At 42.1% G+C, this 26,846-nt stretch overlaps 1 protein-coding gene across 1 annotated transcript in view; it reads right to left on the bottom strand.

Moving 5' to 3' along the window:
- The window catches only part of Aff3 (ALF transcription elongation factor 3), a 478,688-nt gene that overhangs the window by 157,264 nt on the left and 294,578 nt on the right, over nucleotides 1–26,846 (bottom strand). The window contains exon 6 of the mRNA XM_059281654.1: nucleotides 9,904–9,984. Within this exon, the coding sequence (XP_059137637.1) occupies nucleotides 9,904–9,984 (81 nt within the window). The remainder of the gene's footprint in view (nucleotides 1–9,903; nucleotides 9,985–26,846) is intronic.

Here is a 26,846-nt window from a genome sequence, read left to right as displayed (position 1 = left end):
CATAGGAAAGCAGGGCAGTGGTGGCGTACACTTGTAATCCCAGCACTTGGTAGGCAGAGCTGGGTAAGTCTCTGTGTGTTCAGGGATACAGCCATTATTGGACACACATGCCTTTAATCTCAATACCAAGCAAGGAAAACCTAGAGGCCTATACAGACAGGCTGTGACGAGGCGGTCATGTGGTTGGGTTTACAACCAATGAGAAGGCAGAACAGGAGCATTATATAAAGACTTTAACACAAGGGTAGCTAGTTCGGAGAGGTAGGACCACTGCAGGAAGAAGGGTAAGGTTTTAGCTCTTAGCTCTGACCTCTTGGCTTTCTTCTTTGCATTGGTTCTGTGTTTCTTAATAAGAAGGTTGGTTACATCTACAACAGGTGCCCTTTGGAGTCTGGCTTCTTCAGTCAGAATGTCTCACTGGAAGTTCATTCTTGTTGGCGCTGGTATTGGTAGCCATCTCTTCCCTCCCTTTCTCCAACACACCCTCCGCCATCTTCCTTTCTTCTCCTCTTCTTTCTTTGCCAAGGTCTCGCTATACAATCTCTCCTGGCCCAGAGCTCATAGTCTTCCTGCTTCAGGCTTCTGAGTGCTAGGATTATAGGTATGTGCTAGAGTGCATTTTTATGGATGAGTACTATTGGATATATAAGATGACATTTTATGCCTGCACCTGCTGATAAACATATGGTGTCTGTATTTTGTGAGTTGTGCTGCTATTGACATGCACACAGGACACACACAGCTCCTGTTTTAAATCCTCTCCTGTATATACCTAGAGGTAGAATTTGGGGTCTTATGAAACTCTCTGTAAACTTTTTGAGAAGCATGAATAGTTTCCTGTGGTGGCAGAAGCCCTTCATTCTTCTCAGAAATGTATGAAGGCTTCAATCCCTCAACATCTTTGCCAATACCTGTTATTTTCAATTGATTTTTTTTTGTAGGCATCTTTGTATGGGCAGAGTGGTATCTCATTGTGCTTTTTATTTTTATTTGTCTAAAAATTAAAGATGTTATGCATTTCTCCACATAGTTGATGACGATTTTCATTTTTAAAGAAATACCTATTTAAATAATCCATCATTTTAATGGAGTTATTTACCTGTTTGTTATTGAGTTGAAAGATTCCCTCACGAAGTTGATACTACATCCTTACTGGACATATGGTCTGCCAATATTTTCCCCCTTTTTCTAGTCTTTTTCCTATTACTGATAATGTCCTCTGATGCATAAAACTTTTACATTTTTATATGCATTTGATTTTTCTTTTGTTGTTCATACTTTGGGGCTTTCATCTTAGAATCTATCACCAAACCCAAGGTTGTGGAGATATAACCTTGTGTTTTCTTCTATGAAATTTATGGCCTTAGTTCCCAGATTTAGTCACTGATACATTACATTAATGTCTTCGATCTTAACTCATTTGCCTCAGAATGTGACCTACTTCTAATACCTCTCCAGATGAGGGCCGCCAGCCCCATCTTGACTGGACACACTCTACTGAGCAACGGTGGTCATCTCATTGTGAGGGACACAAAGGTTATTGTGCATAACCATCTACCTGCAAGGGCATAAATCCAGTACTACTCTGTATTTTAGATTTAGTTACTACTCAGGTAAACAGAGACTGAATCTGATTTTATTTGTATTAAAATGAAATGTGAACTTCTGTCTTGAGAATTTAAATTTTCTTTCTTTGCAAAATTGTTTTTTTTTAACATAAAGTATAAGGGTGAGTTATAGAAGAATGAACTGAGATGGTAAGAGTGTAAATAAAATGTGTAGCAGAACATAAAAATCTAAAACTCCTATATAATTCTGATATGTGGAATAAAAATCTAGTGAAATGGAATTAACTACTAATATATGACTTGATGTGTTTCTATAGAATTTTCCTCTAGGAATGCGGTTGCTAGAAGGCAGGGGGAGTCATTTAATAGGACCAGTGGCATTTAAACCCAAGTAATAATGTCTATTTTAGAAAGGAACCCCTCTGACATAGTATGGAATGAGCCAGGCTGTTGGGTAGGAGCTGTGTAGCCTGAGTCACACAGAAGCCCAAGGAATCTTTCTTGGTATAATGAGCTATTTGCCTTCAGAGAAGAGGAACAAGTTTAGTTCTTACTCTGAAACTCAGTTTTTGGAAAACTACTGCGTGAAGATGAAATAAACAAAGCGCTCTTGAAGTACTGGGCTGAAACCTAATCTGCAAAATGACTTTGGCCTACTTTGGGTAGATTCTGTAATAAAAAAAAAAAATGTCCACAATTAAAGACTCCAGATGGGTTGGTGAGCTTTTCTTTTCCAATTGATTTGGAGTTTATATACCGACACAAGTTTGTTTTAGCGTGAAAACATTTTGAGCCTTAGTCAGTCAGCTTCCCCGTGCTGTGTGTAGGCTGTGGCTTCGGGCGGAGGAGACTCCCATCAATGGACAAGGATGGTAACTGGCGCGGATTTCAGCACTCAGCTCACGCTTCTAAAGAGAGAGCAGTGAGGCCTTTTCTGATTGTCTGCCCACACTAATGGGAATAGAATGTTTGTTTGCTGATGCATCCTGCAACTTGCATGATGGCTGGTGGCACCCACTCTTTTTAAGCCGAGAAATGGGATGAGCTCACAGTTGACCTGAATCATCATTCCTACAGCCTAGAAGATCAGATTTTATTTTAAAAACCCATCTGATCAATGACTTATTATTTCATTTTGCATGCGGAGAGAAAGAGAAACAGAATCTGCTTAAAATAATTGCTAGTAAAAACATCACTACAGAAGTCTGTATAGAAATGCTATGAATAAACTCAGACTTTGTTCCTACTGTGCTGACGTCTTCTGGTGGTGGACTGACTACGAGGTATTAGCTCAAAAAATACTAACTTGATGAACTCCAATATTCTCAGATTGCCATTCTTGGGGTAGAAATGAAATCTCATTTTTCTCTTTCTTTATTCTGTGTGTGTGTGTGTGTGTGTGTGTGTGTGTTGACGAATTCTGGGAGTCTGTTCTCACTTTCTGCCGTGTTTGAGGCAGGGTTTCTCTTGTTCATACTTCTGCACTACATATGCCAGGCTAGTTGGCCCATGAGCTTCTGTGAGCATCCTTGTCTCCACTCCCTGTTTTGTCCTATGAGTGCTGGGGTTACAGATGCTTGATATTGATCCAGCTTTTAATGTGGGGTCTGGAGATCTAGAAGCCGGCCACCAGACTTGCATATCAAGCACTTTTACATAGAGCCATCTCCCTGGCCCTTATCATCACTCTTAATGACAGCTGGCCCAGCATGTCGTTCGTCTGCTCTTGGAGGCATTCATTTCTTCAAGAAAACACAGGATGCTGTCTTAACCCTAATAAACTATCTGCCACCCTTCCCTGTCCAGTTAGCTGTGAAATCCCGGAGGCCTCCACCGTGTGCAGACTGTTACTTCTTCAGGGAGCCAGTGCCAGGCTGGGTCACAGCAGAGGGAGATAACCTCGTTCTCCAAAGGGCCCAGAAGCTGACGTCCTTTCCACTTTGATGTACATGCCAACTATCCAGACACCAACATGCTTGTAGCTTCTGCCTCAAAGCTTCTTCCATCTTCTGTTAGCAAATGCCTGGGGAGTGCCAGGTCCTGCTGTGTATTGTCGTTTTCACCTCCTCCCTGACCTTTCTCTGGTCGGCTACTTCAAGATTAACCCAGTTCATTGAGTCAAGAGTGGAGGGTGCAGAGGAATGATTCAAACTCTGGCTTGAAGTGATGTCAAGATTCTGTATGAGTGCTTCCATCTGTGTGGTCCGTCCAAGTCCCCTCTGAGGACAAAGGTCTCACTGGCTTCTGGGTGTCTTGCTCTCTGAGACCTTCCTGACTCTCAGGGAGACATGGTTGCTTCTTTGTTTTGTTTTCAAGTATGAGATTTGAAAAGGAAAACTATATTGAGGTATAAATGCATATATGTAAAGAGAAAGAAAATTGGTAATATCAAAAATATCTTACTTTTCTGTTTTAATCCAAGCATGGCTCTGTAATAATTTAAATAGAGTTCAGAGATCCAGAAAAAACAAATTTCTGTCATCTCATATCAGGACATTCCTCAAGTTTATGTGTTGTTTCTAGCTTGTCAGGGTCACACTTCAAATGTGTTATTCTGATGGTTAAGTGCACAATGCAGAGGGATCAGCCTTCCTGATTTTTAAGGAATGACTATATCTGGAAACTTATTTTGAAGTTCCAACACCAGAACCATTATTTGGCATCTTGGGAATCCTGAAACCCCTTAAATGTGGTATTAACTCATAAATAAAAAAAAATTTGCAATTTTGCTCAAGACAGAAATAACTAGGCACAGCAGTGTCCAGGAGATCCCTTTAATGAAGTCCTGTAATGAATAACATGTTTCATAAAATGTACCATGTCATTCAAATCAAATGAGGCCACATCAGCACATGTACCACTGTGATGGTTAATTATCAACTTGATTGGACTGAGAAGCACCTAAGAGATTAGCAAAACACATTGCTGGCTGTGTCCCTGAAGCATTTCCAGGAGTATTTGGACCATGAGGCTCTAACTTGTAGAGGGAATAAGTCCTTGACAGATGAACAACATGGTGGAATTATTGGGAAATGGTGATGGGTATGAGACAGTAGGTCACTGAGCACATTCACAGGACCAGGTCTTTCCTCGTATCCCCTTTCCTCTGCTTCCTGCCACTATGATAAGAACTGCTCTGCTCACCAGGCCCTTCCCTCCACAATGGATGGAATCCTCTGAAGCTGTGAGCCTACACGATCCCTTTTCCCTTACCCTGTTTCTGGTAGTATGGTCACAGTACCGAGAAAAGGACTACTCTAACTACCAAGAAAGGAGACCTTTGTAATTAGTAGTAAGAGGCCATTGACTATAAAACAAAAACTAATTTTAGGCCTCTTGAAACAAGCTGTTTCAATCAATGAAATATGAAGTTTTTCCAGCTATGGTTCTGGAAGAAGGTAGGACTCATACTGGTATGGTGAGGGCAATTTCTTTTTTAAACATTTTACTTGTATTATTTTTAAAAAGGAGGTCTATGTGTGTGTGTGTGTGGGGGGGGTTGTGCACGTAAGTGCAGGTGCCAATGGAGACCAGAGGAGGAGATCAGACGCCCTGGAGCTGTGAGCTGTCCGGCGTGTGTGGAAGAGCAGCATGTGCTCTTCATGCTGTGCCATCCCTCCAGCCCTTGCTGAGGGGGATTCTTAAAGATGACGGCTTTGTTCAACTTTGTGAAGATGACTCCACTCACATTTCTCCTTGTTTATGAGTTCATCATCAGAATTACCCAAAGCTAGAAACAGGAAAATTTTGTATTTTCAGATGGCTCCCAAAGCTAATTACCACGGGAAACATAACTGTCCAATTTTGGTAGGTTTCTGTTCACTCCGCAGTCATTTTAATTTCCTTAAAATAGATAGATAGATTGATTGATTGATTGATTGTGTGTGTGTGTGTGTGTGTGTGTGTGTGTGTGTGAAGGTCAGAGGATAACTTGTATGAATCAGTTCTCTTCTTCCACAAATGTGAGTCACGGGGATAGAACTCAGGTCCTCAGGCTTGGCAGCAAGTGCCAGTGCCTGCCGAGGCATCTTTGCCGGCCCCAAGCAGCGTGTTTCCTTTCATTCTGCGTCTGTAAGGCTCAAGTTGACAAAATATAATTTACAGTTCATTGAAATGTTTCTTTTTGAGGTAATGTGAATCACAAAACTTCAGTGCAAATATTGCTTTGGAGTTGTGAGGCGTGCCAGCAACCCAGAGGAGACGAGTGACAAACCGGCCCACTGCAGGCTCTTCCTTCCCTTTTTCACACTTGCTGGCCCTCATTCTCCTTCTGCTGAATTAAGAGGAAGGCAGTCAATTCTCATTTCTACAATGATGTTAGAATTCTGTAGAAGGCTTTGAAAACCACTCAGCAAGGCTAGTTCCAGATGAGGGCTGATGCACCAGATTCATCACTCCTGACCACGTGACATCTCCCAAGATGCCCCTGGGTTTAGACGTGCATCCCTATCCAGAACGGAAAGCACACCACACTTGTCAGCTCTTTATTTGCATTTCAAGTTAGGAGATTGCTGCAAAACGTGGGGGGAAAGGGGCAGCGTGGATTCATTTTCTTCTCTCTTGGCTGAAATACCTGGTAATGAATGGCAGCCAATTTACAGGAGTCATGCATTGTTTTCTTTACCAAATCCAATTACTTTTGAGATTTGAGGAATGAGGCAGAAATGCCGGGCCGTGTTTGTCTAGGGAACTGTGAGCCTAAATCAAGTCCCCAGAGGACAGAAAGAAAAGCCAAGTTCATTATCAACTGACTTTGCTTTAGTATACATCTTTTGATACTTAGACAAAAATGAAAAAAATTCTCAGAAGTGTTTAGCTAATTAAATTAGTGACACTGGAAACTCAGAACGGGCAATAAAATCGACTTTTCCTTTTGTGAGAGCAAATGACACCCTTAATCTTAATAAGGTCTTAATTCCATTATTTATTAGTCGTTTTGAAGATTTTTTTTTGCCCCTCAAATTCCATAAGCAGTTCTAGCTCAGTAATGCAAACATGGATAGTCTAATCAATCAGCTGCACTGTCCAACTGTCAGGAAATGAATTAGCCGAGATAAGGGTACAGAGAGACGCTCTCTAGGACTGGCGGCCAGCACAGGCAGTGGGGAAGCCCCTGCCTCCATGGGCGAGGCTGTGGACTCCACTCCAGCACCGCGACAGGGGCCGTGCCCTCTACTGTAAACCCTAACGACCGTCTCTGCAACAGGCAGAATCCCGGCACCCTCCAAGACAGTGATGCTGTTCATTCCACGGCCCAGGGAATGTGCCACCTCACAGGGGAAAAAGGCTGCTGAAGATGTAATTCAGCTCATGACTCCATAGTAGGGGCTTCTTCAGGGAAGCCAGTATCATCTCAAGATTCCTGATAAGACAAAGGAGGAGGTTAGAGGAAGTCAGAGAAGCCAAGACAAGCAGAGGTCAGTGTGAAAGGAGCCCTTAGCAAAGAAGCTTCCAGAAGCAGGCAAAGGAAGAAACAAAGTTGTCCTTGGAGACTGCCTACGGAGCTGAGGCCTGCGCAGAGCCCAATTGCAGTCAGTGAACCTGACCTCAAGGCTCTGGCCCACAGAGTAGCGAGACAACAAATGTGTGTTGTCCTCACACACTAAGTGTGTGGCGGTGTCACAGCCGGGGGCTGGAGACAGCTTCATCTCATCGTACAAGACAATGGTCAGTATTCTCAGCGAGGCTCTTTGAGAGAAGGCGTTAGTAAGAGCAACCATGCTCCTGCACTGTAAATCATTTACACGCTCTTTCTCAGGGACTCAAACAAACAAACAATCCCAGGGGCGAGTTCCATGCAACCCCTACAGTGCTCCTAAATAGGATAGTTTTCATTCATGTTTGAAATTCGCTGCCTTTTCATTAAATAATAGTTTATTTCTCAGTAAAAACAAATTCGATAACTTCTAGCTATTTGTTTTAAAATGTGGGTTTTTCACAGGTGTATCATCATATGTTAGATCTCTGGAACATGTTCATTTTGTGAATGTGAGTGCACTTTTTGTTTTGTGTTTCCATGGCCACTCCAGGCTCCGGAAACCACGATTCTGTCTTCAAATTCTGTAAGTCTGACTACGTTAGAGTCTACACAGAAGTAGAATCACAAGTGATAACACAGTATTTTTCTTTCAGTTTTGGCTTATTTCATTTAGCACTCACACACATATACATATATTTATACACACAAATACACATATACATGATAGACTTTATATAAATGCACCATGTATCTGATACATATGACATCCATGTATACATGTCATATATGTGCTATGTATAAATGATATGTAGCATAATATACCAGAAATAAAACTGTACTTAATAGTATATTTACTGTATCATACACTGAAAATTTGCTAAGAAGGCAGATCATGTGCGTGCGTGCGTGTGTGTGTGCATGTGTGTGTATGAATAGTGAGACCTAAAATAAATTCAAATGTTGACACATGGGATATTTCAAATTCCTGGGAGAAAAATGGGCTAATGTGTTAACAGTGCTACAGTAATTTCCTAACTGCTATAAAGATGAGTGCTATGGTCCCAATTCCCACCATCCACATTTTTTTAAAAGCTAAAAAACATGTTAAAATTAGAATAGAGACCATTGTTATAATGTTGGAAAATGGAGGATTTTTCTTCCCTCTGACAGAAAAATTAAACACTTTTCTAGATAAAAGGCACATAAATAAAGTTATAAAATGATTCCATTATATGCACTAGACAAATGAATAAGATAAAAGAAGTTACTACAAATCATTTTTATGAAGTGGCAATAGATGTGAATGGGCAATCCACAAGGGAAAAATAGTCATTGCTAAAGCTAGAAGTAATTGGGGAAATGCAAATTAAAACAATGAGATATCAACTTTTCATCCATCATACAGGCACAATGATAAAACCTTGGATAGTATTAATCATTGGCTAGGAAACATAAAAGGATTTCCTGAAACACAGCCAAGTATAAATGTGGTTTCCAGTGACTCCATATCATAATTTCTGTCCTTACTGGGGACAGTCAATGGCAGGCACACAAAGGGACATTCACAAAGAGTGCTTGTTGTACTGGTGTTTGTGGTAACAGATCATAAACAATCTGTCTACCGCTATGAATGGAGTAAATAAATCAAGGCAAATCCACACTACCCAATATTTTGATACTGCCCACAGTCACTCAGGAAGTCTTCCAAGTACACTCTGTCAAGGGAAATATAATCAGCTCTTGGGAGGCTGAGGTTGTGGCTCAGTGGGAGAGTGTTTGCCTAGCAGGTGCAAGGCCTTGGGTTTGATTCTTTGCAAGAAAGAAAAAAGGAAGGAAGGGAGAAAGGGAGGGATGGAGGGAGGAAGGAGGAAGTGAAAGAGAAAGGAAGAAAGGAAAGAAGGAAGAGAGGGAAGGAGAGAGAGGGAAGGAGAGAGAGGGAAAGAGAGAGCAACAGAAGCCTAATTCTTAAAACAGAATTTATCGTCTTAGTAATGACAATGGACAATTATTTCAGTGATTCTAGAAGGTTGTGGTATTTCTGTAGAAAACAGACGGGCTGGGGATGTCAATGACTTTCCTACTTTCCTTTCTTTCTACCTGTATAATTTGATCTTTGATAGTGAGTACTTAGCTACATGTCAGTTACATGGCTAGGAAAGTTATGGAAAGCTTACTGGACTCAGGTATACTTTAAGTGTGTCTTGTGGCTGAGTTCCTTTAGAAGATATAGACATCCCTTTTAAATTTTAGGAAATGGTATGCTGTAAAAGGATAGCCAGAGAAGTTAAATACTACATGCCTCTAATTCTAAGGCATTCACTTTAAGAATAACCATTAAAAACAGCTATCTGGTGTGTGGGGAGGAGGCACAGGATCTCACTGAATGTATGAAATGACTGCAAGATGCTTCTTGATCTCACAAACACTTACATAAGTGGTTCTCAACCTGGGGGTCAAACGACCCTTTTACAGGTCACCCAAGACTATCGGAAAACACAGATATTTACATTGCAATTCATAACAGCATCAAAATTACAGTTATGAAGTAGCAACAAAAATAATTTTAGGGTTGGGGGTCACCACAACATGAGGAGTTATATTAAATGGTCGCAGCATTAGGAAGGCCGAGAACCACTGACTTAGATAAAACAACAATTTGCAGAGTAAGGAAATGTGAGGTCACAGCTTGATATCCACCTCAGTGAACACACATATGCTTACAAATTACGGAAGGCCAGAATCACATGTCAGGGGCAGATGTGTTTACAGGGCAAAAGGGGATGAAGGGCCAACATACCACCTGTTACAAATGTCCACACATGCACAGGGCTTCTCTCTGGTGCTACAAGTGCTCACCTTATTTGGGAATGGAAACTTGCTTGGTTCCACTTTGCCAGGAGCTTGAATAGCAGAAAGTGGAGGAAGCCAGGTCATCTCCTAAAGGTGGGATGAAAAACAGTCTTTTCAAACCAAGTCCTCACCATCAAAAGCACACAGAGTACCACATGGCCATGCTTCAGAGGGCACGAAAGGATGGGAGTCAATAAAGGCTAAGGGGGAATTTTTAAAACAGATTGAAACTCATTCTTATAATGTGTTTCCTAGATTCAAGGCTCCCCTAATACCTTAAAAAGAAAGGACTGTCCCATTTTCGTGGCATACAAAGAAAGGGTCAAATTACTACACAAAGTTCACAGGATGTCTCTGAAGGCATGCGTCAGACAGCTGGAATCTTAGTGCTCTTTCTTGGATGAACTGTCTATAAACTATTAGAGATAAAGAAGGAATTCCCAACCAGCTCCATAAATCACTGCAGTCTTCATAAGAAGTGGGGGGAAATGACAGAAACAGGACACATATATGGAGTAAAGAGAGAAATGGTGTCAACTTTACAAGCCAGTATTAAGAACACGACTTGAGATCAGTGTGCAGTGACCTGCCATGTGCTCTTGGACACTGCTCTCTGAGCTAAGGGAGAGGGAGGGGGTCTTAGTGTTCACACTTACTATTTTCCTTCAATTCTATCTCCTAGAAGAGAGCTGCCATCAGTAACTCATTAAGGAATTAAATTGACTTCTGTTGACCAAGAGAATCAGTATAGTTTGAAAACAGGCCCTGAACCATGCTTCTGAATTGGCCTTCACTTTCAAACCTAAGCAAACATGAACCACAGTTGATGTTTTCAAAAGAATAGTAAGACATTTGCTGTGGGAGGGAGGCTGTGTCCTCACCAACCTTTGGTAGGCAAGGTGTTGAGAAACGATAGTTCAGGGTTTGGGACATCAAAGGAGGGTCTTGTGGTTTCTTCTCCCAATAACCCTCTTCTGAAGAACCTCAGAGGGGGCAGAATTCACACAAGAGCCAAGCAAGAGTGAGTTCTTTGCACCACCCAGTAAGCATTAATGGACCTCCACCATCTCCCCCCACAACACATGTGCCACAGGCTGGAGGGTTTGGCAATAAGCTTTCCACATGTCCCTTCTCCAGTCTGCACACGCCAAGTGAGCCCATGTCCTTATCTCCACCCACTTCTCCTCCAAGGAAGTAGGACTGCTGGGTTTGTATTCAGGGTGGCATCTGACTTCGTCCCTGGGATGAAGAATTAGCTCATCGTGTTCATGAGTGGGCCAGTTGTTGGGGAAGTGATCAGATCTCTCAGCTAGATTTTTGCTCCCCAAGAAAGCTATCAAGATACAAATGGGTTTTCTTCACTTCCCCTATCATGTTCTTTCTACCAACTGGCTCGTCCACAGTACAATCTCTCTGTTTTCTTCACAAGTTTTCTCATTTTTCTTTTCACTTAAATTACTGGCTAGGATAAAGTGGAGTCAGATCTTTTACAGTGGAAGCTAGTCATCAATTACAAACACTTGACCTGTTTTTCTTTTTCTCCATTATGAACTGTCTGATGTGTCCCTAAGGCCACCCCAATTACTCAGTAGCTTTCTTTGCAATCAGTTTTTCATTCACACAGTTCAGACTGTGTAATCTTTAGGGCTGAAAATAGATAAATACAATATAAACTAATTACTTATGATACACATCAGACTTCTGTGTACATCCCCAACATGTTCAACTTTCCTCCAATTATTGTATGCTGTTTATACACTGGCATGCTATATATGTGTATGTAAGTTTTGTGTCTGATTTGTGTCCTTATAGCTATTGAGAAGTAACTGACATAAGAGGTTAATGAACTATAAATGATTCAACTTTCTTAAGGACATGTTCTACAAATAGCTTCTCATAAGTGATACTTTCAGAATTTATTACACAGTTCACCCAAGACAGAGCTAGCAAACAAGCTTTAAGAAAGTGCTAAGCTGTGATCCCTAAGGGAAGGAACGGCGTCCTCCTGGTATTTGTATCCTGATCCCTGACCACCCACTCATTCCCTGCACAACATTTACTGAAGATGTGCAGGCACAGGGCTCAGTACTGAGTTATAAAGTTAGTGTATCAGCCCGGGTAGTATTTATAATCACCATTTCTTCCCGTATCCCAGGTAGGCTTGTTATCTTTCCCTCTCTTCATTCCTTCTCCACCTCCATCCTCTCTATCCATCCACACACTTGCATCCTCCATCCGAGCTCACAAACAACAGCCACAAGAGGCAGATGCCCCTTCCACTTGGCTGGTGTGCTTGTCTTCACTGTAATTATCCTTTGGGCTTTGTACCCTCAACTCTTCCCTTCATTAGAGGGAAGCTCCATCATTTTCTCTACCCCATCCCTTTAAAACAGTCCAGTAGCTCCCTCCTGAATGGCTTTCTTCCCTGTCTACCTTTACAAGATCCCCCTGCTGGCTTTTAAGAGCAATCTTGTAGCAGCTCCCAAGCATCTCACACCACCTTATTGACATGATCTGAGTCCATAACTATTATATTGCTCTGCAACTCAGAATTTAACTCTGAAAAAAAAAGTGTTTTTTTTTTTTTTTAAAGAGTGAAACTCTTGGTTCTCTTCAGTCTACCCTGAGCAGATTCAGAGTAGGGCAATTTCTCCTTCCTAAAAGCCAGTAAGTCCGTTTTATTTATTTATTATTTTATTTTTAAATTCAATACCTAACACTAACCAGCTATGAGTCAGCTTAGCTGACTTCTCTAAGATCCTCCCAAAGGGTGTGAACCACTCAGGTCCACTGTAACCTTTATATGAAGTCTCCATCCTGGGTCTCGATCTGCGTGGCTGCTAAGAAAAGAGCCCTGTGTGGCAACAGACCCCTGGGACACTGACTTCCCAAGTCCGGGACCTCTAGCTAGCGAGGTCAGTCTTGCCCTGGCTCTTGTCTGTTGTCTCTTCCATGTTCTTCGGACACTGCTCCTGTGCTCTGTGATTCTCCTTGAGCCTGCTTGGTCCTCACTTTCTAACAACCAACTCTGCTCTACTGTGTCTTCGAAAACAACCAGAGGCTCCTGGGTGTCAGTGTTCTCTAAGACAAATCTATGGGTCCTCAGGACAATCAAGCCAATCACCTCCCTCACTTGTGATCCCCACCTCCCCTCTACCATGTCCTCTCCTCTTCCTGGGATCTACATCCTACCATCTTCCTTTTAACTTTAATCTGTTCTTCCTCCTGACTTCTTCCCTTAAGACTGATGAACAATCTTGATCTCTTTCTCCAGAATTTATTTCTACATTTCATATCAGTAGCCACTTTTCCTGTTGTTTTTAAAAGTATCATTAAATCATATTTTGCTGCAAATCACACACACATACACATACACGACAATCTACATAATATTGGGCATATGTAGCTTAAGAATAATGAAATGGATCCTGATGAATTCACAACCCACCTTCCTAGACCTTATCACCCACCTTTCAACAGAACCAGCTTTGAGAAACTTCCTTCCAACGGTCAAGTTCATTGGATTCTCCTGAATGTACATTTCTTCATGAAGCTCTGCCTTAATTATCTCAGTTCCCATGACCTCATCACCTCCCATCTCGAGCTTCCTTCTACTCTATTCATCCTTGCTGATTCTTCTCCCTGACTATTCCTTGAATGTTTAGTGTTCAGTCTACTTTCTATTCCCGGCTAATCCTGTTTATTACTATGGTTTTAGAAATCATTGATGTATATGTTGCCCAAATATACAGCCAGGGAGTCAACAGCCCACTGTAGATGTCTACTGAGTTCCTTAACATGGGTGTTCTACAGTCAATTCAAATTCACCATATTTATCCCTGATTTTGCTTCTTCCTCACAAACTTTTCATCTTCTACATTTTAGATCTTGGTTGAATGCACCAAAATCTCTTAACTATTCCAGCCAGAATCCTTGTAATCATGGAAACTTCCTCTTTTATCATTCCAACCCTCTCCCCAATAAAACACCATCTTACATTAAGTAAACACTTAAAATAGAAAATGTTTTACATGATTTATTTAGCATAGTCTTCTAATAACCCCCAAAGGTAGGACTGATTACTTCTCTACTTTTAGATGAGGAAACTAAGTCACTAAGAGGCTAATAGACTGCTCAGGTTCACCCACTGCTCACTGCCTCTCAGTGTATATAAAGTTCTACCCAAGGTCCGAGACCCCCTGAGCCCTGTGCATGCTGCTGGTCTCACTCAGCCTCTTCCTATCTATAGGGCTGCCTCTCATCCACTATGGTTCCCTCACTTTCAATGAAGCTTTCAGATGCCGAGCCAAGGTTTGATCCAACCTTGAGGATATTTGCCCCTCACCTGGGAGGAGACCCCCCCCTGTGTGTGTGTGGGGGGGTGCAGAGACTGCATCATTTGTTTGATGGTCCAGTAGGTTAATACCAAGCCTATGTGTTCAGGGAATTTTTGAATGCATGCCAAACTGAAGTATGTATTTTCAGGGTCTCTGCCTTTCCTTCCTTTATATTTTCTGAGCCACCACGAAAACATGCCATTGGTTTATCCCACTTAATAACTTCTTGTTTTACTCTCTTCTTCTGTTATCAGCCCTTCTTCCATATGGATGCCAAGTGACTCGTCCTGTGTGTCAAGGTAGTCAAGGAACCCCACTGCTCCAAAACCTTCCCAAGCCACCATCACAGACACAACAGAAGCACAATGAGGATGACAAGTACAGATGATGGTGGCACCTCACAGTTTCAGGACAGTTCCACACAAGTTGTCTTATTCATGCATACCCATCTACTGTGAGGATGGTTTCACACTGGAGGGGAGGAAGGTAGAACTTCAATGTTTACTTGTTCAGTTGGTTCATGAATAGCACAGCTGAAGTGTGGCCCTGTGTCTCCTCACTTCCACTCCAGAAGTTTATTTTCATTCTGGTGCCCTTACCTGCAGCGCTCTCGCTACTACGTGCGAGCTACATAAAGGGACCTGTGCTGGTCCCCTTCCACTCATACTCTGTAATGCACACAGAAAGGAGACTCTCTCTTTGCTTCCCAAGTGCCTGTTCTGGAGGAGTGCCCACCCCTACACAGTGCTGTCCTTCTCACCATCCCCTACAGGTATCTGCCTTTGCTGATACTCCCTTTATTCCACTATCACGTGAGAGTTCCTTTCTCAGGCTCTTCTAAAGCATTCACCTTTTCTTCCTCCAATTCTCAGGATCTGTTCTGTGCTATATGTGCATGCATATACACCTCAATCTCTGCCCAAGCTCCCCCTCCTTCCATGCTGAATAAAAATCATACTCAGGAGACACTGATACCTTCTTTCAAGAGCATCCACTCTTACTCAACAGAATTAACAAATGGGAATCCTGATAACCATTCACAAGGGTGCTTAGATACACTGAACTCAACCCTTTAAAGAAGGGGTGTAAGTTCCTCTGAAGCAGAGCTACTTATGTTTGTGTAAAGTAGAGCATTTTACATAGTAGGTGCTCAGTGAGCTGAGCTGAATATCCACATGTCAATGCAAACTTACTTGCTAATATTGACCTAAGTACTGCTAAGCATTTCAATGGGATTTATCCAGCTAACAAATCTTATCAAACACATAAATGAGCAGGATGGGTGACAGTTGCATGAAACATGCAAGTATCTAATAATTTCCAAAAATATGAATTTTTATGATTATATAAATAGGTTTCTAATGTAATGCAGGTATAAAATGTTATGTATGTATACTGTTCAGTGGCTTTATGAGATACGCTGTGCATTTTATTGAAATGTCTTACTAGGGTTGTGCAGGAAAATCAGGGCAAACAGACATCTCTATTTCTTCCGTCACTTCCTAGCTCAGCAAGTCACAGCTCAGTCCACCATGGTAGCTTCAAGTTTTGAAGTTTAGTATCAGTTGGATCTCTGTTTGTGATATCTTAGCAGCAAAGGGAATGAGAACATCATCCCATGAGTCAGGCACAGAGATTAACTGAGATAAGGGATGAGAGAACATAGCACAGTGTCCCATATCTAAGGATTCATCGAGGATATCACTGATTACTATCCCGCTCTTTCTGAATTCTTCCTTTTAAAATGAGAAATATAATTTATTTCTGAGCTTCAGTTGTTGGGAGCCTGAGACATGAGAATAGATGTCAAAGTATGTTTGTTTTAAAAATAATAAAACAAGGTAGCATTCATATGTAATCTATAGTTTAGTTAGTAATTATTTATACAAATTATATGTTCCTAGAGCTGAAGGTATTTAAATCATTGAGATTCCTAAGGGTGATTTGCACTTTATTTTTGGGAAAAGGTCCCTAGGTTTTCTGAAATGTACCTGTGACAAAATAATAGCATTTGATGAAGTAGTAAGACCTGATAGAAAAGCTTGCATTTGAAACTTATGCCTGGTACTGATTTAAAGTGTGAGCAAAGCCGCTCCCCCCAACCCCCCGCATCACATATTATCACCGCTACTGGTTATTCTACACGACCCTATTGCCAAAGACACTATATATTTTCATCAGGAAATCAAGCTGGTGCTCAAGTAGAAGCTTTGCATTACTGACTAGCATTCATGGTGTTACAAGGTACTATACAAACTATCGGATGAGAAAAGTAATCATCAATCTCACACAGCTACAAACTCTGCAACCGGTAACAGCAACATGCCAGCTGTTGTATCCACTGGTGCAACAGTGGTACAAACGTTAGGAGAATCACCAACCACCTTTCAGGCCTGCTTCCTGAGCTGGAACCCATCCTTGACATTTAATGAGGCCAAGCACCTGAGACCGGATAGACTATGGGCCTTAGGGGAATGGTTATTACTCCGCTAGATGAACAGAGCAATACAATGACTCCTAATGACAAACTGCTGGCCCCCAGAGATGCTCCCTGCAGGAAATGGCAGTTAACAGGGAGATACATAACTGGACAATGTGCAGAGAGGGTGAGAGACTTGGGAGCACTCAGCCCTAAATGAGGTGTCCTTATAGACCCCCTCCCCTCAAAGCTTAGAGATCTATGTGGAAGTGGAGGCAGGAATACTGTAAGAACCAGAGGTCGTGTACAACTCTGCAGAAACCGTGTTTTCCAGGCACAACAGGGCTAATGCATACGTGAACTCAGAGACTGATAGCATACACAAGACCAGTAAAAGTTCAAACAAGACAAAAATCCCAACGTGGAGAAGGGGAAATGGGAACAAAGTTCCACCCCTAACCAGGAAGCTACTTGTAACAGATTAGCTGGAGAGCGAGAGAAAGCAAGGGGGAGAGGGAGAGGGAGGAGAGAGAATATGAGTATCAATTGTTTTATCAATCATACTCCAGGGCATGCCTCATGCTCAGGAATAGATGACCAACACAAAACAGACTCCATGGATGTGTGTGTGTGTGTGTGTGTGTGTGTGTGTGTGTGTGTGTGTGTGTGCGTGCGTGCGCGCGCGCTCTTTCTGTTTGTTTTTAAGAGAGAAGTAAAGAACATGAAATTGAGTGTGTGGGTGGGAGGAGGATCTGGGAGGAGTTTGGGACAGTAAAAAGAATAGGATAAAATATATTGTATGAAAATATATTTTGAATCAAGAAATAAAATAATGAGTAATGAAAACAAAGGTAGTATTTCTCATTCTTGTCTTTCTTCAGCTTGCCTCATATTATTTTCTTCATAGAGAAGAATATGGTTTAGTGGCAAGGACAGGGATTCTCACACCCTGCATCCAATGTCTCAACCCCATCCATACTCCTGATACTGAATCAGTCCTTCTTCAATACTTTGCTTTATTTACAGGAAAGCTCCCCTTGCCCATTGGTGATATATTCCAGGACCCAATAGGGGAAGCCTAAACCTGTATCACAAAGAACCCTTTATATATACAACTTGTCTTGTGCATACAACCTGTCATCAAATTGTTTTATGACAGAGCCAATGCAATTGTAAACTCACAGCAACTGTAGGTACCCACATGGACCTGCACAACTCAAGATCTTGCAGGAAATGGCAGTTAACATGGAGATACATAACTGGACATGCCTGTTATATGATACTTGTTTGTGTTCTGACAAATAAAGCTTGCCTGGAGATCAGAGAGTGGAGCTGGTCACTAGTTAACCACAGAGGCCAGGCAGTGGTGGCACACACCTTTAATCCCAGCACTTAGGAGGAAGAAGCAGGAAGATCAGGAGTTCAAGGCCACACTGGGCTATACAAGATTGAACTGGACTAAAAGAGAAACAGAGGTGGGCGGTGCTAGTGCACGCCTTTAATCCCAGCACTAGTGAGGTGGAATAGGAATATAAAGCAGATGGAGGCAGGTTCCCCATTCGGTCTGAGGATTTGTAGAGGTAAGAAGTCTCTAGTGGCTGCTGCTCTGCTTCTCTGATCTTTCAGCTTTCACCCTCAATATTTGAGTTTTTATTGTTAAGACTAATTAGGATCACGCTTCAGCTGCTTCACTTGGTTGGGAAGGGGTTCATGGGGGTCCTACCTCTCCCTGCCAAAATTGATGGCTACTGATGGCTATTGGGATGGGAGAGCTGTTATCTTCAGATGTAAATCTCCTGGTGATCCCATCAGTCTCCCCTGGTGGCTAGTTTCACATCCATGGTCACTCAGACAACCCTGGTTAAAACCAACTGGTCACAAAACAAAAAGACATGAACATGGAAAAGGAAATGTAGGGTAGAGGGGATAGCAGGGGTAGGAGGGAGAGGTCTGTCGGCAAGGGGCGGCCATCTTCACAAGGGGGATAATCAACTACAGTTCTCAGAAACATATTCTTTTCTAAGTAGGACCATGGATTAACTCTGCCACTTGGGAACAGAATGATTAAATGCCGAAGCTGCTATTTATGTGTGGTCCTGGTGGTTATAGTTCAGAGCACAATTTCATCTTCAGTTTCCATACCGGAGTAGCCACCCAGATTTCAGTTACTTCACAGGTATCATTCATGGTATCATAGGTACCATGTCATGTGAGTCTCACCACCAACAGAACATGGCCATTTTCATTATCCTGCCAATGTCTCCTAGGCAGGCAGCTCACAAGAGCACTGCTCTCTTAGAAAAGGGACAGCATTTCTGCAAATCTTGGACTTGGAGGGACCAGTGACAGTCTGGGAATAAGAGAAGAAAAATACATGCTCTTTACCTGTTGGATCTGAAGAGTATGGTTAGGACTAACCATCAAGCCACATGTGGTACCCTAGGAAAAGGCCAGCATTGGGTTTCACATACAGACTCTAGGGCCAGGCATGAAGGCTGGCTGGCTTTGCTCAAGGCAAGGAAGCCATAGCCTGTGGTGATATATTGTGTACCCTAATAAAGTTATCTGAGGATCAGAGAACAGAGCCAGCCACTAAACTAGACATAGAAGTCAGGCAGTGGTGGCACACACCCTTAATCCTATCACTCATGAGGCAAATATCTGTGTGGATCTCTGTGAGTTCAAGGCCACACTGGAAACAGAGCCAGGCAGTGGTGGCATACACCTTTAATCCCAGTACTGGGAAGCACACACACCTTTAATCCCAGGAAGTGATGTCTGGGTGGAGAAAGGTATATAAGGCATGAGGAAGCAGGAACTGACTCTCTTTAGGCTGAGGATTTCCTAGAGATAAGAAGTTTGTAGAAGTAAAACCTAGTGGCTGGCTGTTCTGCTTCTCTGATCTTTCGGCTTTCACTCTGATATCTGGCTCTGGGTTTTTTATTATAAGGCCATCTAAGATTCGAACAACAATAGCCAAGAACAGAAATTCAGAGACATCTTAATCCACTACTCTATGGTAGAAGGGACTAGGGCTTGGCAAACAAGAAACACAGTGTGATGCCAGGGCATTTGAACTCATTGCTCTATCTACGGCAAAGTTGGCTGGACACCAAGGGGTAAAAATAAGACAGTCTGGTGCAATCAGTCTGAGAAACAGCATTCAACTGAAATTTCAAAGATTGACAAAAATAATCAAATCACCATAGAAAGCTTTTGGACAAAAAGCAGTACATGCTAGAGAAAAAAATGTACCATATTTGCTTAAACAAGTTCTACAGTGTAGGTTGCTAAAATGCCAGAAACCATAATTCCAACTGATTTATATGTGGATACAAATAAACATATGACTGATAATAATTTAAAGACAGAATTAGCAAAAAACCAGAGTGAATTTCTATTTCTTTAAACTTAAAATGCAGGAACAGTCAATGTGAACCAAAAATAACCAAGAAGGGAATCCTTGGGTATTAGTGGGAAATCATTCTAAGACCCCACAGATAACAAGAGCTGTAGAATCTTCTTCATATAAAATGTCCTGGTAGCTGCATCAAGCCCGTGCACATCTCATACACTTTAAATCATCTACAGATGACTTACAGTACCCTACACAACGTCAATATTCTGTGAAAAGCTGTTAGAATGCACTGCCAAAGAAACAGAGTTTTTACCTGCTCACCACAGATGCAATACTTTCTGTGAACATTTCTGATCAGTGGATAGTTGGATTCACGGATGGAGAGCCCAGTGGCGGGGAGGGCCCTCGACATTTGTGTTTATTGGTATCCTGTGGGCTCCTGGGATGGGGAGATCTCAGAGTGGGATGCTAATTTAGCCAATTAACAGCAATGCCAGGGCTCTGCCCTCAAAGAGGCGACTCTTCAAGGGATAAAACTCAGAAAAGATCAATGGAATGGGTTGCATGCCATGTTGATAGACAAATGGAAAATACAGAAAGCCTGCAGACAGAAACACTGAGGGTCCCTCAGAGCTGCACGGCATGCATGCTTCTTAGCTTGCAAGAGTTCCACTTAGTAAAAGGCTAAGGACAAAAAGCACACAGCCTTTATTTTATTCGTACTGTCTAAAGTGCTACTTGATGACACAGCACAGACCCCACATAGTGGAAAAACCCACTGTTCACCTCTTGGACTTGAGTTGTCCCTAGAAACTCAGAATTCTCCACAGAAAGGAAAGTCAAGACATGACCCTTTAATTTCTGTTTCCATGTTAGAGGCCTAACTCTGGACTTCTTGGGAGATCCCATGTTGTAGGTGCAGTTGTGTCGTTGTGGGGTGGGAGCAGAGAAGAGGCCCTCTAGTACCCCCATGTTAAAGGAGTCCTTATTATATGCACTCAGAACCTTTTGCAACAATTAAAAAAATACATTATAAACTTTATTTTTAAATGCACCTGGCTTTCTATGTCATTTTACTACCTGTGTTTAAAAAATACTAGAATTCCCATTCCTGAATCTACGGGGTGTTTTTATAACTCTTGATGGATTCAAATGTTAAGGTAGAAGAATGTAAATTGGGTTCTCAGCATTTAAAGCAGCCTGCTTTGCCATGCAGTGCACAGCTGCTGGGCTGAAGGACGCCTGCTAAAGCCAGGTGACAATAACTCCAACCCTGGGCTCCAACCCACACACCTGTTAGTCTCCTATTTGTGCTTCTGACGAGATACGGGAATTGGCCTAATTTTAAATTAAAAATTCCTTTTAAATCAAAAGAATATGCATTTGAGGAACTTTGCGGGGGGGGGGGAGGGGGGAGGAGTGTTTTCCAAATTCTGAGCCCAGGCTTGGTTCTTCTCTGTGCTATTTCTGAGAATCACATTAGATCTAGGTGGGCAAACTGAGGGGAAAGGTCATGGTATTAATTGTACTGGTATGCAATTAATTGTATTGGTATACAATTAATACTACTATCATCTTATTTTCGACTTGCATGCTATCTGTTCATAGTAGCATAAACACCCAGAAATTAGCCTCTTGATAGACACACGGATTATAATTAATCTTTGAACTGTGGTTCCCAGCCACCAAACTGCTCTTTCATACATAACTCAAGGAAAAGTTGGCATTCATGACTCTGAACAGACAGGAAGAGCATGGGGACAAATGGGGGAGGAGGGTGGTAAGCACATTTTTGGCCATGTTTCCACGCAATCTATTCACAATCCCATTTCCATAAGCATGCAGAGACAATGCATTTTGACAAACTCCTGTGTCAATCAATCACAGAGAAGCAGAATGGTGGGACAGGACCAGGGCTGGTGTATGGGGAACCTCATGCAATACTGGCCCTGTCACAAACTAGCAGAATGATCTTGCATGGATAGTTTCTCCCCCCCGCCCCCAACTATTACTGTTGGCATCTACAAAATGAGATGAACCATGGCTAAAGGATTAACAGAAATAGTGGTAAGTATAGAAAGCATCTAGAATGTCTGGCACACAGTAGGTACTCAATCAATACGATTTATTGCTGTAATACCAACTTTCTAATTACTGTTGGCAGCTTTTGGCTTGGGCTTTGCGAAGGAAGAGGATAAATAAAGAAGGCATTTATGAGTTTGTTTTTTAATCTATTTTACTCAGTTAATTATTTAATATTTAACTGGTAAATTATTCATAGTCAAATAAAAGGCATAATAAAAGTATGCTTATTAAACAATAATTTGCTTCCCCGCTCCCTTGCCATGGAAGTCTCGTGGGCACAAATGGAAGGGAGAGTGTGCCTTTGTGTCTGGGGTGTTTCTTCAAAGAGATAGAGAAGAGTAAGCAGGGTCCACCATCTTCTAAGCGCTGGTGTATGCATCACCTTCAGGCCTAAGGACAACCCCCAGCACAGCATGAAACGGCGATGAGAAGGTACACGGGCCTGAGCTCTCCTCGGCTAACTGCAGGGCACACTGGGCAGGCTGTGAGCACAGAGGTATAAGGCTTCTGCACTGTAACGGCAGGGCAGGTGACATAGACCGAGCAGGGTGGGCAAGACTGGACGAAAACAAACCGGAGTCACGGGGACCAAGTCCCCCAGGTATGGTGGACTTCTTACTCCAAGAGTGAAGGTGAGGCCAGTCCTGCCCACGGCACACACCCATCCCTTTTCAAACATTTCCCAGCTATATCCCTTTTGACTATTCTGGCTTCTGTCTACAAGAGACTCTGTTACTTGTGGACAATGCACTTCAGGACCCCAGGAAATGCTTGAAATCTTACATATAACTGTGTTTCTTACTATGTATACATCCACAAACTTAACAGTCTCTCCTCCTCCTTAGCTATATGATTGGGTACTTCTTAAGTAATTACTTGAACACAAGCCCTGTGCCAGCATAATGGTGGACTATGATAACCAACAGGGCCACTAAGTAATAAGCAGGCCGGTAGTGTATGCAGGGTGAACACACTGGACAAAGGAAGATTCATGTCCTAGGCGGCATGGAGCAGGGCAGGGAGAGATTTTGTATATGACTCAGTATGGAACACAATTCAATTAGTTTATATAGAGTTACTAGATAACACATTAAGTACTTTTGGATCTTGGTGAAATTGCCAGAGACAAACTGCAGATAGGGGCTTACTGTGTTAACTTTGTCCAACTACTAGGTGGAGAGGTGACCATATCACTAAGTAGCACAAGTGGTCCAGTTCAACAGGAATATCTGTCAGTCTCAATGAATATTAAAGACAGGATGACTTTATAGGAAATATCACCAGAAGTACACTCAACACCAGCTGCCATCCAACCTCTATGGGCAGTTGTTGAGCTGTACAAGATCTATGTTTCTTTTCTTCTCCCCTGCTCCCCACCTTTTTTAAAAGCATGAGGTCAACATCCTTAAAATGGAGAAGAAAAAAGACTAAAATGATTCCTCCCAAAAGGTATGTCTGAAACAATACGTCACGGTCAAAATACAACAGAATGACAACTCTTCTGTATGGTTTTATTGTATGGTTTGTCTTTTTTGAAGGCTCCCTATGCTGTGATCTTTCCAACTTCATTTTCCTGAGTCCTGGGATTTACAGGTATGCTTTGACGCCAACTACTTTTATTAGAGAAGTGAGCTGATGGCAACAGAAGATTGAACTTGCAAAGCTAGTAGAAGAGATCTACTGAAAATAAAGGTAAAAGAGGAAGGTGCCCCATCAATAAAGACTAAAAAAAAAAAAAAAAAAAAAAAAAAGAAAGTGATTTTAGGGAATTGGCAAACAATGATGATCTCACAGAGACTGTCCTATAGAGGAAGGACAAAGGGGTGTGCCAAACTACAGGACAACAAATGAACTGCAGATTTCACAAAGACTCTCACTAACAATGATATTTCCTGTCTGGTGATGAGGCCTGTAGCCAGGAGAAACAGAGCCAATCAGCTGAGTTTCTATGAGTGTACTTGAGTATGCAACCAAATGAACGCGCACTGAGCATTCACTGTGGGTCAGTTCCGTTGTGGCCATTTCTTCATTACTACAAATGATGCTCTGGCAAAACCCCCTGTGCCCATATCTATTCACAGTTTGCTGTGGGATAATACTTTTGTACACTGGTTTATAAAACGCTGATTGGCCAGTAGCCAGGCAGGAAGTATAGGTGGGGCTAGCAGATGAGGAAAATTCTGGGGAGAGGAAGGCTGAGTCAGGAGTCACCAGCCAGACACAAACAAAGCAAGATGTCAAGGCAGAACTGAGAAAAGGTACCAAGCCACATAGCTAAACACAGATAAGAATTATGAGTTAATTTAAGTGTAAGAGCTAGTCAGTAATAAGCCTGAGCTAATGGCTGAGCAGTTTTAATTAATCTGAGCTTCTGAGTGATTATTTTATAAGCAGACCACAGGACTGTGGCAGCCTGGCGGGACCAGAGAAACCATCCAACTACAGCAGTTCTGTATTCTTCAAAAGAATTAATTCCTTGCGTAAATTTCTAGTCCAAATGGAATACTTAAAATTTTAATATATTATCAAAGTTTTCTTTTATCTATCAATTTATATCTCCTCAACATTGTACAGCTTCACAGTCTGTTTCTAACCATCCTAATTCCATCTTTAAAAGACATTTTTTTTACATGACTGCCAATCTGACAGTAAAGAGAGAGAGCATTTAGCAGCTGTTTTAACTTGGCCTTTAATTATCAATATACCATATTTATTGGATATTCACTTCTTATTTATGAAATATTTATTCATATCCCTTGCCTGTTTTTCATATTGTTGCTTAAAGAATACTTTGGGAACACAGGAAATTAATGGCCCCTTTTACCAGTTGGCTCATTATATATTTTCCATATTATGCATACATAGAAGGAATTCCTGATGTAAAAATGAGAAACTTGGAAGAAAAAACAATAACTTTTGAGAAAAAAAGGCAAGTAATAAAATTTTACTGCTGAAAGGTAGGTTTAATGCTTTTCTGTGTTGCATAGTCATAAAAGTATGTGACAGGCACACTTCACTGCCTGGTGGCAAACTTAATGTTGAATCAAAGAAACTGATTTCTAAGCATATTTTGTGTACTAAAAGCCTAAGTAGGCCACCTCAGCAACGTTCCTCTGGAGCCTTTAGACATGTTAACATGAAGGTGACTGCCTCTCTGGGACTCAGCAGGATGTCTGCTACCAAGTGAGGTACAGCAGAGGCCAAAGATGGCGGGACTCTTGTTCTGAAATTGTTCGAAGAAAGAAGAGAAGGCAGGCCTCCAAACATACATGTGCACCACCCCTCGCTGCATGCGGCCGACCTTCTGGTGTGCCAAAGTGTGCTGCAGCTCTATTAGGGGGATGGTTTTCACAATACTGTGCATTTGCCAAACTGACTATTTTAATTTTTTTCACAACTTTATTGTTTATTTTTACATCATGAGTTCCTTCTACATAGGCATTATATGCAAAGTATACAATGACCCAATTGGCAAAAGGTGCTATTAATTTCCTAAATTCCCAAAGTATTTCTCAAAAAAAAAAATCTGAAAAAAATATATCTTCAGATATCACTGAGTCACATGTTGGGAATGGATTGCACTTTGGTGCAGAAAAACCTCTATAAAGATATGAAAAGGGAATGATTACCTGGAATAGAAGTGTGCACTGCAGATAGAGCCAGAATGGTTAAGAGAAACCTGGGCAGGCATCAGGTGGCAAAGGGCAGCAGGCTTTGGGTGGGGGCGGGGGAAAGGTTAAGAATCTACAGTGTGACCCTATGACCCTACATGTGGTGGTGTTGGAGGAGGCACTGTGGGGCCCCGACAGATGAAACAGGAATAGAAAAGGAGTGCCCACGTCATGGACAGGCTGAGAACCAGCTCTTCAGATTTAGCAGTGAGCAGTAAGACACCTCAAGTCTACTGTCCTGCCTAGGCCATCTCTGAAAGAGAAGAAGGTTGTTTCAGAGGAAGCACACCAACAAATTCTTGAGCGGCCAATTCCCAAGGAAGCAAGTTAAGTTTTATCTGATTCATTTGATATTTATGTCTTAAAACTGTGGCTCTTCCAAATACTTCAAAGGCCTCAGAGAAATAATCACACCGCATAAACGGTCAGCAACAGCACTGAGTTTGGAATGAGGACGCCTCGATTCTGGTCTCAGAGCTACAGAGAACCATAGAACCTAAGGGTAAGTCTCCCAAAGCAACTGACGTGTTTCCGATTTTTCAAACAAGGAGGACTGCTCATAGAAGACTTGGGTTGGCTACCTGAGCCACAGAGTCGCCTTGCAGCACATCTGAATGCAGACGATGTCATCTTCCTTCAGTTTGTAAAAGATTGATAAGAACATCTAACAGGAACTGTGGGGCATAAGAGTCTGTCTAACTATCACAAAGATGCTTTGGAATGTAGAACAAATTCACTTCAGGAGGACTGCACACACAGTCCCAGGTGACTGACAGCATTCTCATTTGCTCCCAGGTCCTCTAGGCTCTCTTCTCCTTTGGCCCCTCATGGAACATGACTGAGACAAAAGAAAGGGACAGGAAGACAGGAGTAGTGGCCATGTGGGCCTGGGGGCCTGGACACTGTCCCTGGCTCTGTCCCTGGCCAGACGATGCACTTGGCTTATCTGGCTTCTCATCTGTGAACTCCACAAAAAGAGAACATAGGAGTCCATGTGTTTACAAAAAGGAGAAAACTGGGTGGGGCAGCTCTCCTGAGCGCTGGGAAGTATTTACTCCGGAAACTTGGAAGGTCTGTCA

The sequence above is a fragment of the Peromyscus eremicus genome, chromosome 16_21, assembly GCF_949786415.1.
Source record: "Peromyscus eremicus chromosome 16_21, PerEre_H2_v1, whole genome shotgun sequence".
NCBI classification, from domain to species: Eukaryota; Metazoa; Chordata; class Mammalia; order Rodentia; family Cricetidae; genus Peromyscus; species Peromyscus eremicus.
Note: the sequence above shows the minus strand (reverse complement) of the source record. Positions and strands in the feature narration are given on the sequence as shown.